Source organism: Pongo abelii, chromosome 6 (assembly GCF_028885655.2).
Source record: "Pongo abelii isolate AG06213 chromosome 6, NHGRI_mPonAbe1-v2.0_pri, whole genome shotgun sequence".
In the NCBI taxonomy this organism is placed as follows: Eukaryota; Metazoa; Chordata; class Mammalia; order Primates; family Hominidae; genus Pongo; species Pongo abelii.
In genome coordinates this window covers 140,398,347-140,412,578 of record NC_071991.2, presented here as the reverse complement: position 1 = coordinate 140,412,578, position 14,232 = coordinate 140,398,347, and the positions used below count along the sequence as shown (strand labels likewise).

Here is a 14,232-nt window from a genome sequence, read left to right as displayed (position 1 = left end):
CTGAGAGGGTAAAATTCACATGGCCTTTTATCCTCCAGAGGAGAATTCATTCACCTTGGTCTGGTTGCAAACTCTAGGTACCAACAAGAAACTCTTCCCACATCCTCCTACCTGCTAATGCCTCCATTTTCCACGTCCCCAAGATGATGGCCACCAAACTAACAGACACCATCTTTCTTCTACAAGGTGTTTCCCCCTCCCCACCTCCACTCTGATCTTGCACTACAGCTGCTCAGCCCCTCACAGCTCTGCCCACACAAACCACTATCCTCCAATACCCCAGTCCTAGCCTGCGCCCTCTAGCCCCTACAGCTCTGCTGTCTCTGAAGTGCTTCCTTGTTCCCTCAGCTGCTCATCTTCCTATCCTACCTTTGTGAAGAGCCACAAGGATATGCTTGCTGCCTCCACGCAGGTCTAAGGAGTGGGAAGCATGCTTTGTGAATGGTGGTCTAGGGCCTGAAGCCTGTCCCCTTTGTTTTAGGCTTTTCTTAGCCAATATAAAAACAAACCAGCACATATGTAACAACAATAGCCAACAAAATACTATACTGCATTTTGAGCAGTCTAGAGATAGTTACGACTGATGGAAATGACCGGCATGTGATGAGTTTCCTGGGTCCCATCCCTGCCGTGGGCACATCCTTTCCTGGTCTTTGCAAGCTGCCACCAGAGAACCCTCTTCTCCAGTTCCAAGATCCCCAGTGTAGTGGGAAGAAGAGTGTTCCCCCAGAATTCAAGCCCACACAGAAACTCAGAATGCGACCTTATTTGGAAATAGGGACTCTGCAGGTATAATTGGTCAAGATCTCTCAATAAAATTGTTCTGGATTTAGGGTGGGCCCTAAATCCTAAGACCATGCCTCGAAAAGAGAAAGGAGAGGGGAGCTTAAATGCAGAGACACAGGGAAAATGCCATGTGAAGACAGAGGCAGAGATTGCTGCGATGCTGGCACAAGCCAAGGAGTGCCAGAAGCCACCAGAAATGGGAAGAAGCAAGAAAGGATTCTCCCCTAGAACTGTCATACAGGATGACCCGCTGACATCTTGGTGTTGTATCTTTGGCCTCCAGAACTGTGAGAGAATAAGTTTTTATTGTTTTAAGCCCACCAGTGGTACTTTGTTACGGCAGCCCTGGGAAACAAAGACACCAAGACATTAAGGTGTCTTCAGTGTGTTACCGTGGGCCCTGCCTGGAGTTTGGGAGAAGCTGCTCTAGGATCACCCAGATACCAGGAGCAAGCCCACCATCCTGGCCACTACTTGGAAAAAGTTTCCAGAATTTCCATCTTCAGCAGAACATGCCACAGTTTCACCACTTATAAGTAATTTGAACTGTAATCTTCAGTTTCCACATCTATAACATGGGGAAAATAATACCTGCTCCTGGGATCATTGTGCAGATGCAGACAGCACAGGTAGCAGCATCCAGCCCGAGGCCTGAAGCAAGCAGGCTCTCAACAAAGGGCTCCCTCCTCTTTCCCATCCTTTCTCTGCTTTCAGACTTCACTTCTCTATCCTGACAGTCTTCCTCAACTAACTCCGACTGGCCTCTCTCAGCCCCTCTCACTGTTCTAGGCCTCCTTTTCTTTAATCCCATTCCTCCTCTTCCTCCATGTAGTGTTTTACCACAATGCATTCAGCCTGTATGCAGAATTTACCTTAGCAGGACAACTGTCTTTGCCCAAGTAGGAGCAGCTAACACCTTGTGTTTGGAGTGGTTTGGTTTCCATTCAGCAAACGAAGAAGCCCATTGGAAGGGCTACTCTGAACATAGCACTTCAGCCCCCACTGGGCCCTATGTCCCATTGCTCCTGACTTGGTGTGTCTCGCTCCTGGGAAATCACCCATTGCCAGGCTTTACATATCAGTTGTCTCAACTCTGCCTTCTCTAGTATTTCAACCTAGACATGCAGAGTAGCACTCAATTTTAAGCTCAAATCCTGAAACAAGATAAGCTGGAGGTGTTAAGACTACACACTAATAAAACTAAAGGTATAACAGGTAACACTTTAATCTGGAATTGGGAAATGACCAGACATTGTAACCCATAGGTCTGCCCGCATCCTCTGTCCTGCACTGGGTAAGGGCTTATGGTTTGCTGTGTGCCTTCCTCTCTGTCCTCATCTTGCTGGTTTTCCAAAGCCCAGACATTGCCCTTCAGACTAACCCTCCAGTGGGGACCCACAATGCCTGGGTATGGAAATGGTGTTTGAGGACTTCCATCAGGATGAACAGGAGAAAGCAGCATTGGGTGTAGAGAAAGAGGGCTAGTAACTTCAGATACCCAAGGGAATGCTGCTTTCCCTAAATCAGAAGGTAGGTCAGTGATGAGCAGAACTCCACAGACACTCCTGAAATGCAACCAGGCCCAACACACCATTTTTTATTGGTTTAGCCTATTTCATACTTGGGGGTTGGGAGCTCAATCTTCAGGGAAACAGAAAAAAGAGGGAAGTATTCATGTAAGTAGGAGATGAAAAGCAGAGTGAGAATCACTTTTAGGAACACAGATTGGGAGCAGGTACAGGAGAATCCTGGGTGAGGATGAAGAATGATCCGGGATGGTTTTGGAGCTAGCCTCAGGAATCCTTTCTCTTGACCTGCGGAAGAGAGAACATTTTCAGGGTTTCAGAGGCCATGGCACAGCAGGAGTAGGGCAGGGGAGGCGGGCTCTGGGGCCTGATTTGAGTAGGGCTCGCTGGCTGTCTCCACCCTCCCATGATGCATTCTGTGATATTCCCTGCATTTTCTCCCCAGTCTGGCTTCATTATGGTTTCATTGAGATGATAGGATATATTAGGCTGTGCTCTGGCTCTGAGATTCCTTTATGCCCATGTGTGATATTCCATCCCCTGCCCCCATCATCTGCCCTATCCCACCCTTCTCCTTACCATGGCCATCAGCACGAGGGCACTGACCAGCACGGCATACAAGGTGGCCTTCCCTAGCAAGATCTCATAGAGGATGGTGGCAGACAGGACCCCTTGCTGGTAAGACTCTGTTGACAAGAACAGAGAGCATGTAGGTACCTGTGCACAGGTGGCTCTGGCCTCCCTCACGCCCCTGTATCTGTGGATTCTCCATGCCCTGGTTCCAGAGCAGAGACGGCGAAATATAGAGAGAAAAAGGAGAGACTCACTTACTGGAGGTGAAGCCACAGTCTGAAAGAAAACAGGGGGAGAAAAATGGATGAGAGAATGCTGCTTTGTAAGGACACTGAGCCTTATATCACAGACTCACAGGCCACAAACACATGCATATCAGATAGTACAAAGTCAGCCTCCTTTGATAGCCCTGGTTCTGTCTCCCTCATGCTGCTCCAGTGCCAGCGACGTAGTCACTGTGATCTTAGGAAACCAGGACCCCAGAAGGGAATGGGACGCACACCACTCAGATGATGAGCTGTATGGCTGGTCCTCAGGGATACCTGAAAGCTGAGCTCTAAGGTGTCAGGATCTGAAGGAAGAATGAGCTTGAGGTGCTCCATTCAGCCTCTATGCTTCTTGGGGAGGAAGTGCACACCGTGCTTTGCTGACCCTGTGAACCTTGATCGTCCCACCTTGTCCACTCTGGCTTTCTTCTGGATCTAGTCTTGTCCACTACCTGGATCTTTCCATTTCCCCTGGTAGCTGGTCTCACCTAATCTCCTCCAGGCATCTCCCCAGGCCCCACTCACCTGCTCTACCCCAGGCCTCAGCGCTGACGATCTGGGTGACGGGCCTGTCCCTGGCCTCGGTCCACTCGTCATCCTCCGAGAGCCCGTAGAACTGGACTTGACAGCGGAAGTGGTTGCGGGGGTTCTGCCAGAAGGTGGCCGAGACCCTCAGGCGGCTGCTCAGGCAGTATCTGGAGTTATTGAGGGCAGGCTGCTCCTTGAGGGGCTGTGGGTCTGTGCTGACCCCACTGTGCACCTCCTTCCCATTCACCCACCAGCTCAGCTCCACGTGGTCGGGGTAGAAGCCTGTGGCCAGGCACACCAGCGTGGCCTTTTGGGTGTGGGAGATCTCTGCTTCTGATGGCTCAAACACAGTGACCTCGGGTGGGAACACGTTTTTCAGGTCCTCTGGAAAGGGAAGAGGGAATGGGGCTAGGGTTGCTCTGAGAGCTGTCTGGTCCTGGTAGGGGCTCTGTGTGTGTGTGTGAGAGAGAGAGGGCCGGGAAAGGACCATAATGAAGCAAAGTTATGTTACTAGGTCCTCCTTGCTTTGGGGTCACCAGCCTATTCCTCTTTGATGGTTCTACCCTTTCCTTGCCTGTCTTTTGTATCCACCCTGTGAGTTGGCACTGCCCATTGTCTGTCCATCCCCCAATTAGGCACTGCCTAACATTCCAGGTGATGTCTCCTCATTGCCATTATTTGATTTCCTCTCTATAAATAAAAACTTGCCTACCTACTTCTCACCATTTTATGTGGTAGTTTTTTAACTGGAGCAAGGGATTGGAACCAAAAAAACAAGATCCAAATCCTAGAACTTCCTTTGTCCACCAACGAGATTTTAAGACAGAAATTCCTATCACTTTTTTCTGCTTGTGAAGTAATAATCACCATTCTGACTTTGCAGAAACTGTGTGAAGGTTAAATTATGTACGAATTCAAAAAGCCACCTCCCAAGCAGGTTATTTATACCAAATCTAAGGTGCTCAGGAATGAAGGGGAATCTGGGATGAGGGAGACATTTTGGAACTGGGGGCTTTCTTTAGATTTACAGATGGCCTATTTTTTGCATTCACATGAGGACATCCTTTGGTTTTACAGTGAGTTCATGAGAATGTGAGGTTTTTTCTTTTTGTGGTGCATGAAGTCATCTTATTCATTCCTCTGCCCCCAGATACCCCTGAGTTTTCTCAGCTCAGACAGATAGTCATCTTTCCTTATTTCAAAATTAGGGACTCTTCAACCTTCTGTGTCCCTTTGCATCCAAATATTATATGTAGCTTTCTCTACTAGCAAGTTTCCCAAATAAACATCTGATATCATCAGAGTAACTTCTTGCTACTAGTTGTGTTGATACAGTTTCTGTCCTGAGCATCTCCTTTGTAGATTCTTAGGGATGACATGTAAATACATCCCCTTTAATCCCTGAGGACCCTTTACATTTGGCTGAATCACTTCTTTTGGACCTGCCCTCCTATTCATCTTATCTTGTTTTTTTTTTTCTTTTTCTTCCTATTGATTATTTTTCATTTCTGAGCAACTCTATTAAAATGAAGAAATATCAGTCTTAGAGGAACCTATTCTGAATCTCCTGGACAATGGAGAAAATTTACTCTGACATTTCTTCACATTTGTATGGATGTGACCTCTTTCCTGGATCCCCATGGGGCCTCCTGCTAGAAGGGCCCCCTTGCTTGGTTTAGTGCTCTGCTGTCACCATGTTGAAATCCTAAGTCATTTTTTAATAAGAGCCCCCGCATTTTCATTTTGAGCTGGTCCTGCTTCCCATCATGTCAGTTTCCCTTCCTCCCCACAACGCCTACCTTGCTAATTACTACTATGCTTCTAAGTCTTTACTGGCTGGGCTGGGGCTGAAGTGGTAATATCCTAACTTCTATCTGCAGAACTTTCTTTCTTTCTGCTCTCAGCCTGCTTATTTTCACTCTCATCTCAAAAACCCTGGCTCTGGGAGTCTACCAGCCCTCCAGAATGTACTCCTTTGATTTCTTCATTTAGCAAACACTCAGTCCTCATTGTAAAAATTAAAAATGTTCCTTGACCATGCATGCTGTTCTGTAGAATAGTTATTGATGCAACAGGCATGGCGAACACCAGCCGCCTCTCACTACACATCAACACACTGTCTGTGCATGAGGGCAGGGTCAACTCTTCTTCTGCATTTGTGAGTCCCTGTGGTGTGGGGCTTGTCTCTGTGGGTGTAAGTGTGTGTACTAGTGAGCTTCTGGTGTAAGTATGTATACTAGTGAGCTTCTGGTGTAAGTGTGTGTACTAGCAAGCTGAGGGTGTGTGTGTACTAATGAGCTTCTGGTGTGAGTGTGTGCTAGTGAGCTTCTGGTGTAAGTGTGTGTACTAGTGAGCTGCTGGTGTAAGTGTGTGTACTAGTGAGCTGCTGTTGGCCTGTGCTCTACTTGTGGGTTGGATTCACCTTAGGCAAAATTGTGATATTTGTCTCACATCTTCCCAACCCACCTCTGACACAGACACAGCCTTACTCCATTTCCACACTTCAGATCAGGCCCATCTTTTGGCACTGGGCTGACGCTGCCCCCTGCCTCCCCAGTGACCTCCTAGGAGGATGGGGAAAAGAAGAGCCTCCCCAGTGACCTCCTAGGAGGATGGGGAAAAGAAGAGCCTCCCCAGTGACCTCCTAGGAGGATGGGGAAAAGAAGAGCCTCCCCAGTGACCTCCTAGGAGGATGGGGAAAAGAAGAGCCTCCCCAGTGACCTCCTAGGAGGACGGGGAAAAGAAGCATTGAATTACATCAATAATCTGTGCACTCTACATGGTGATTCTCTTTTCTTCTTCACAACAATAGTAAGTGGTAGGTATTGTTCATTATATTTTATAGTTGAGGAAACTGAGGTTCACACATTAATTTGCCCAAGGTCACCACATCACAAAAGAACCAGAGGTTCGAACTCAGCCTTTATCTGGTTCTAAAGTCTGGGTCTTTTCTGTGCCCCAGCTGACTGCAGAAACCCCACATGTCCTCTGGATAGGCTTCACTGTAGCTGAGTCCCATTACACCCAGCTTAATGACAGCCTAACTAGAAATGGTACAGGTTAATATACCGATATTGTGAGTTCTCTTCTCTGGCCTCAGGGCAGTTGTCACCAGGTAATGTTTAGGGTCCCTTTTCAGCTCTCAGGGCCTAAATCTTCCAGAGAATTTTCCTCATCTCACAGGCAAAAATGTCTGCATTTTAATATGTGTTTGTGGCGAATGAACTCCCTGAACATCTGGGCTGTTTAACCTAGAATACTTAGTGTGCTAAGGGAGATTTCAGGATAGTGGAGGGAGCTACATGGGGGCGGGGGTGGTAAGTGTACCCCAGTGGCTGAGGTTATGTACCCTACTCTCAGGTCAGCACCTCTTTGCTGACCAGCCCGTGGGCAAGCATGAATGCCGTGCCCTCACTCTGGATCCAGGGATCTCTCGCTTAGGAGGAATAGGAACCAGGAACAAGGAGTTTTAAGTCGGATTAGAGATCCACACTGCTGAACAGTAAACTTTCATTCTTTTCTTTACTGACTCATGTTCATCTCCCTTTTTGGCTTCTCTGTTCCACTTTTGTTTGGCAGGCTTTTTCTTCTGTGTTCTACTGCACCCTCGGCTGCAGGATTTCTGCCCCTTAACACCCACCCGCCTGCCTGCAGTGCTGACCCTTGCCCACCCGCGCTGTTCCCAGCCCGCTCAGCTCTTTTTGCCTACGAACTCCTACCCATTCCCCAAACCAGGATTTCCCTTCGTCCTCTCCAGTCTCGCCTCTCCCAGAGTCCTAACAAATCCTCTCCTTCTCCATCGTTCACCTTCTCTCTAAACACCCCAGAAAAAAGATTAAAAGTGGCCTCGCCCTCTGCTCAGCTTCCCGGACTCTGAGCACCTCCCCACCCCCTCCCTCTTCCCCAGTCTTTTCCCAGGAGCGGGGAGGTGACGTTGCAGAGCTGACCCCGGACACCCAGCTCCTCCAGCTCCGGTCCACCCTCCGACTCTGGGGACCGAGGGGCTGGAAGGTGGGGAGACGCCCGAATCTCACCTGTGACCGTGAGCCTGGTGCCCGGCCCGAAGTACTGCTCGTAGGAGCACGGAGGTGCACCCCCGCATGCAAACCTCTAAGGCTCCCCGAGCTCCTGCCCACCCTGGGGACCCAGCGCAGGTCTCCCAGCACAGGGCGGGACCGGGTGCCGCGAAGCAGCAGCCGCCTTCCACCTGAATCCCGCCGCCCGGGTGGTCCCGCGAAAACTCACCCAGCACGGTCAGCCGGCTGCCGGCCCCGAAAGTCAGGACGTTGGCCCCAGAGCACAGCTCGGGGACTCCCCACAAAAACCGGACCCAAGCCGCCCGCGCCCCTGCAGACCGCACTCACCGAGCACCAGGAGCCGCGTGCCTGGCCCGAAGTACTGGGTCTCCTGGTCACGGCCCCCGAGCCCCGCACAAAAACCCGAGCGCAGTCTCGCCCCAGGTCCCCCGGCGGCCCCAGCTTACCCAGCACTGACAGCCGGGTCCCGGCGCCGAAGTACTGAATGTTTTGGCTCACAGCCCCGAGACGCAGCACAAAAACTGGCCCTGCGATGTCCCCGGCGTCCCGGAGCCCCCTCCCCGGTTCCCGGGCTTCTGCGGGAGCCCCTGCTTACCGAGCACTGTCAGCCGGGTGCCTGGGCCAAAATACTGCGTATCTGTGCTCACAGCCTGGAGGCCCAGGACAAAAACCGGTGCTGCCCGCTCTGCTGTCCCAGACTCAGCTCGGGTCCTTCCCACCGCTGAGAGCCCCATCGCTCTCCCAGCACCCAGAACCAGGAGTCCTCGGCCCAGACGCCCAGCAGCGCCTCTCAGCACAGCCCCTCTCGGAGTGGGGCAGCTGCTCACTTCTGCCCATCCCGCCCTCTCGGAGCGCTCCGGAGCCCCAACCGCCTCCTTACCCAGCACGGTCAGCCTAGAGCCTTCTCCAAAGAACAGCTCCCCGGTGTTCGCACAGCCCTGGGGACCCTGGCGCAAACCCCGCTTTCCTCGAGGAGGGCCCTGGATGGCCCAGTGTCCACTCCCCTAAGAACAGAGTTCTGGGGTCGTCCAGGCTGTGCAGCCCACCCTCTCTCCCACCTGGAGCCCCCTTCTTACCTAGCACGGTGAGCCGTGTCCCTGGCCCGAAGAACTGCTCACTGTAGGAGCACAGTGGGAAGGGGCTGCCCAGAATTCCTTTTCCTTCCCCACCTCCCTTAGCACAGACAGAGGGCACACCCTCCCTCTCTTTCCTGAACCTATCTCTTCCTGTCTGGAGTTAGCAGGACACGATAATCTGGATCTTGCATGAGGTCACCACCAATTTGCAGAGGAGAATCCACTTGGCTTGGGGACAACACAGTGGATTTGAAATCTGAAGGGGCATTGGTGGTACTGAAACGGCTGGAGCTGGGCGATGTTGCAGGCTAGACCTTGCCTCTTCCTAGTTATATGACCTGTAACCTCTCTGATCTCAGTTTCCTCATTGGAAAGATGGGACAATATCTTTCCCTCAGGGTTTTCGTCAGTTCTTAATAAATAATGCATGTGCAAGTACTTTGTCAAGAACAAGTTTTATTAAAAGTGCTGAGTGATAATTCCACTTTGCTGTCTTGGCCTTCTTATTTCTAGGAAGCTGAGTCTGGACAGGGAGATGGACAGGTGCTTGCTGGGTTGGGGGACCCTGCAAGACCACAGCTGGTACCAGCCCCAGAGACCTCTTCCCACCTGGTAGCTGCATTCCCTGGGCTGGGTGGGGATGCTTACTGCAGCAGGGTTTTTTGTAAAAGCACCTCCTCTACCTGAATCATCGTGCCCCCCCCCCACTAGTCCCCACAATGTTACATCATGATACAAAAATGTTTCCTCCCTGCTAGTCCCCCTCCCCCAACCACTGGGCAGAGGCAGGAAGCACAGGTGGCAGAGGTTAGTCTGATTGTGTGGAGCTTGGAAAAGACAAAGGCAGTGAATTAAAATGGGAAGGGCTTGGGGAAAGTCACAGTGATGGTAATGGTGGGGGGCAGAGAGGTCCCTCCTTGGAACATGCATCACCCTGAGCAGACCATCTATGTCACTGGGTCTCCCTGGTGGGGCTCACTGTGCCCACCTGCTCAGACTGGCATTTATAGTGAAGTGGGTGGGAGGAGCGAGGGGTGGCAGGCAGCTCATAGGAAAATCCACAGAGCAGTTGATGGCACCTTATGACAGGAGGACAAACAATCCAGAAACGTCTATAATTTCCCTTTGTTCCATTGCTTCCTGAACAAAGTCTGAACTCCATATTCTTCATTTACTCCACAGGTGTTTAGTGAACATCCACCATGTGCAGGCTCCAGGCTGGTTACATGGAGGTAAGTTTATTCCCAGAGTGGCATGCACCAACCTGCCTTTCCAGCGCCAATTTTGATCACTCCCATTTCTGAACCTTGCAACCAGCTAAACGGGCCTACCCAGAGGTACCTAGCCATGTCATTAGGGCTTTTGTTCATGCCTCTGACCAGCATGGCCATTCTCTAGAGTGAACAACTGAGACCAATTCTTCCTTTGAAGAGATTGCCACCTTCTCAGACTCTTTCCTGATTATCCCAGTGAGAAATTGAGGGCCACTCTCTGACTGCATTTTACTAAGCAGTTCATGTTGCTCTTTCAAAGCATGGACTTGCATTTGGCCCTTTCTGTTCATAATTGAGTTGCTCTGTAAATAGATAAGCTTCTTGGGGCCTTTAATTTGGGTATCTTAATTTTCTTGGAAGTTGATAACAACACGTCGCATGGATACGTGTTTAATGAGTGGATGTGTGTACATGCGTGTAAATATAAACGTATATATACACACGTGTGCATACATGCACACATGCATCTTTGAATGCATGTATGTGTTACAATAAAGAGGGAAGACTATGTGGTGTAGTCCTATAAATGGAAGGGTAATGACTATTTCAGGCAGGACTTATGGTGATGATTGCCCTGGATTGGGTCATTTTGGGCTCACTCATTTATTCATTTATTTATTCGTACATACCTACGTGGTGTCTACACTAAACTGAGGTACTATACTATAGCCCTGGGATACTATCTTAAAATGCATCCTTGTTAACAAGGAATTCATAGTCCCTGGGGGTGTCAGACAAATAAAGAGGTAGTTTCCAGCAAGTGTGATGTATCACAAAGAAGGTTATGCACAAGGCACTGTGATAGCAAAATAAAGGTGTATTTAATCCAGCCTCAAGGGAGGAAGAGGTAAGGAAGGGGCAAGAAAGGGCCAGAGAAAGCTTTTTGGAGGGGAAGACATTGGAGCTAAATCTTTAAGTCTAAACAGGAGTTATCGTGGGGAGAAGAGTACTTTGTCACCCCAGGAGGAAGAGCATGTGCAAAGTGGCCTCAAAGAAGAAGCTCAGGGGCTTCAGGGATGACAGAAGTGAGGAGAGTGTGGAAGGAGACAAGGATAATCATCGGGTCTTCTGTGCCACCTTTAGGATTTGGGACTCCATCACCGTGGTGACAGTGAGACAACAGAGAGCTTTTGAAGGAATTCTAGAAGTAGGAATGGGGCTGATTCTCAGTTTTGGATACCTTTATTTTCTAACCTTCCAGGAATGATTAGGGGACATTTTCATTCCGGTTTAATTCACTAGAGAGAGATTTATAAACAGATTGGTAACTTAAACTGGAAGACACATCTTCCATTGAAAATAAGTTTGCAAGTCAGAGCCTCTCTTCTTCGGAGCTGGGAAATCAACTTGGTGAACCAATGAAGATGAATGGAGTGCTCAATAAGAAAGCTGCAAGGAAGGTGGGTGATGCATATGGAATCCAGCTTTGTTAGTCACGGGGACATGGCCAGCTGGAGGGTGAACACACCTGTATAGGTTGGCTTTTCCTCTGAGCACGTCTTTCCTGGGCAGAACAGTATAGTTGGATATAGAAAATTCCTATACTCAACATCTGTGTCTCCCTAGACTGTTCTAGAAGTAACCTCTTCAGCTCCTATCACTGCCTTTCACATTGAATTAACCTCTGCTGTTGATCTCAAGGTGGGCCCCTCATCCCTCTTATGTGGAGTCTGCATTTTCCTTGAATGCCTCTTGTTTCTATCCTGTCTGAATGGGGAGAGTCACAGGGAGTTCAGAGACAGCCAAGGAGCTATCCAGACATTCACAAGTCAGAGTCAGGCCAGACCAGAACACTTTTATTGGTTTAGTCACTTAGGTATGCTAAGGTCCCCCTGGGTTAGGGAGATTTCAGCCGTGAGCGTGCAGGTGTGCATGCACATAGGGGGTATCTATTGGGATGCAGAGAGGTGAGAGCCGGTCTTCAGAAGCACTGGCAAAAGAAGAATGTGTATTGAAACCACGATGGGTTAGAAGCTCCTAACTCCACTTCCAGGGCTGCCTTCAGAAATCCTTTCTCTTGACCTGCAGAAGAGAAAGTTTTGGGGGTTATTAAGAGCCAGGAGTTGTGAGGATTGAGAGGAAGTAGTATGGCCCATTGACCACACAAATAGTAAGGCTCGTCACAACATCCATTGGGTTTTCAGGTGACTCCAGCTTCTCCTTCCCAGCATGACCCTTCCACTGTGATCCTACAGAGGTGCAAGTTATCTTCTGAGGCACCTGAATGAAACCTCTTCCCTCCCTACTGCCCAGCTCCAATCCTGGCAGGGACTCTACACTTCTGGGCCTGAGTTGCTTGGTGTCAATGTGTCACCTCCAGCCTGCTGGCCCCATCCTGCCCTCCTGCTTACCATGGCCATCAACACAAGGGCGCTGACCAGCACAGCATACAGGGTGGCCTTCCCCAGCAGGATCTCATAGAGGATGGTGGCAGACAGGACCCCTTGCTGGTAGGACACTGTTGGCAGGGAGGAAGGACAGGTGGGTACCTGTGCACAGGTAGCTCTGGTCTCTCCCACCCTCCACCCTCCAGTGTCTGTGAGTTCTTCATGCCTTGATTCTAGGTCAAGAACCACGAGAGAGGGAGAGGAAAAGGAAGGGCTTACTTACCCGAAGTGAAGCCACAGTCTGAAAGAAAGCAGGGCGAGGAAAATAAATGAGAGAACTTATTTTCATAGGCAATTAAAAGTAAAGTCAGATTTGCAGTTGGCACAGACTCCAAGCCCAGACCAGCTTCCTCTGACAGCCCAGCACCTCCTTTCCTCTGCCATGCCGATGTCAGCCACATTGTCCTTGCAATCTATGGCATGTGGCAGCACTGAGGGGACTGGGGGGCACCACCCAGATGAGAGTTACACAGGCCACATAGAAAGAGGACCCAGCTGCTTGGCTCTGTTGGGCTGAGAATCTGGGAGAAGAATGAACCACAGGTGCCCAGTTCTCCTTCATGGTGTGCGCTGGTTCCTTTCTTTTTGGATCTAGTCTTGTCAGCTACCTGGATCTTTCCATTTTCCCTGGTAGCTGGTCTCACCTAATCTCCTCCAGGCATCTCCCCAGGCCCCACTCACCTGCTCTACCCCAGGCCTCAGCGCTGACGATCTGGGTGACGGGCCTGTCCCTGGCCTCGGTCCACTCGTCATCCTCCGAGAGCCCGTAGAACTGGACTTGACAGCGGAAGTGGTTGCGAGGGTTCTGCCAGAAGGTGGCCGAGACCCTCAGGCGGCTGCTCAGGCAGTATCTGGAGTCGTTGAGAGCGGGCTGCTCCTTGAGGGGCTGCGGGTCCGTGCTGACCCCACTGTGCACCTCCTTCCCATTCACCCACCAGCTCAGCTCCACGTGGTCGGGGTAGAAGCCTGTGGCCAGGCACACCAGCGTGGCCTTTTGGGTGTGGGAGATCTCTGCTTCTGATGGCTCAAACACAGCAACCTTGGGTGGGAACACCTTGTTCAGGTCCTCTGGAAAGGGAAGAGGGGTTGGAGCCAGGCTTGCTCTGAGAGATGTCTGGTTCTGGTAGGGGCTCTGTTTGTGTGAGAGAGAGAGGACTGGGAATGGGCCGTAATGAAGCACAACTATGTCATTCTAGGCCCTCATTGTTTTGGGGTCACCATCCTAGTGTCTGTTGCTCTCTCTCCACTTTGCCCCTTCTTTCTATGCTGTCCCATGGATGCACATTGCCTACTGTCTCCCCAGCTTCCTATGGTCACATTATATCCTGATTGTCTTGGCTGTTTTTACTGAGGTTTGTCTGATCATCTATCCAAATAATTTATCTGTGTATCTTTATTTTTCAAAGCCTTGCTTGGTGCATGGCTATGTAATCCTGAAACTTGAGGTAGGAAACTCTCATTAGTGGTATAATTACAATAACTAAATTGATTTTTTCTAATTATAATTTTCCTTTTTTAAATCAAGATGTATATATTTGTCTCGTGGGGTAGTGACACATATTAGAATTAGCTTTTCTTTTCTAGAAAAGACACTTTTCCATTACATCTGACTCCCCCACCTGCCCAGCACCTTTTTAAAAAATTTTATTTTCTTGCATGTAACCCTCTTTAAAGAGTCAAAGCTGGTCAATATCTGATGGGATGGTCCACATTTCCTCCTCCCCTGGGGCACAGGAGGGTGTGGTAGCTTGTCCAGGATGGCTGAAATCCCATGGAAGC

At 49.9% G+C, this 14,232-nt stretch overlaps 2 gene segments (V, D, J or C); both read right to left on the bottom strand.

Annotated features, from left to right (window-relative positions):
• Positions 1-2,357: 2,357 nt before the first annotated feature.
• Positions 2,358-9,484, bottom strand: LOC100937550 (T cell receptor beta constant 2-like). The segment is given in 6 exon segments: positions 2,358-2,600; positions 2,892-2,998; positions 3,144-3,161; positions 3,677-4,063; positions 8,312-8,720; positions 9,476-9,484. Coding segments are annotated over 6 exon segments (951 nt in total).
• Positions 9,485-11,841: 2,357 nt separating this feature from the next.
• LOC100935916 (T cell receptor beta constant 1-like) overlaps positions 11,842-14,232 on the bottom strand; it is a 288,343-nt gene continuing 285,952 nt past the window's right edge. Inside the window, 4 exon segments of the C gene segment in view lie at positions 11,842-12,088; positions 12,418-12,524; positions 12,677-12,694; positions 13,135-13,521. Of these exon segments, the coding sequence occupies positions 12,068-12,088; positions 12,418-12,524; positions 12,677-12,694; positions 13,135-13,521 (533 nt within the window).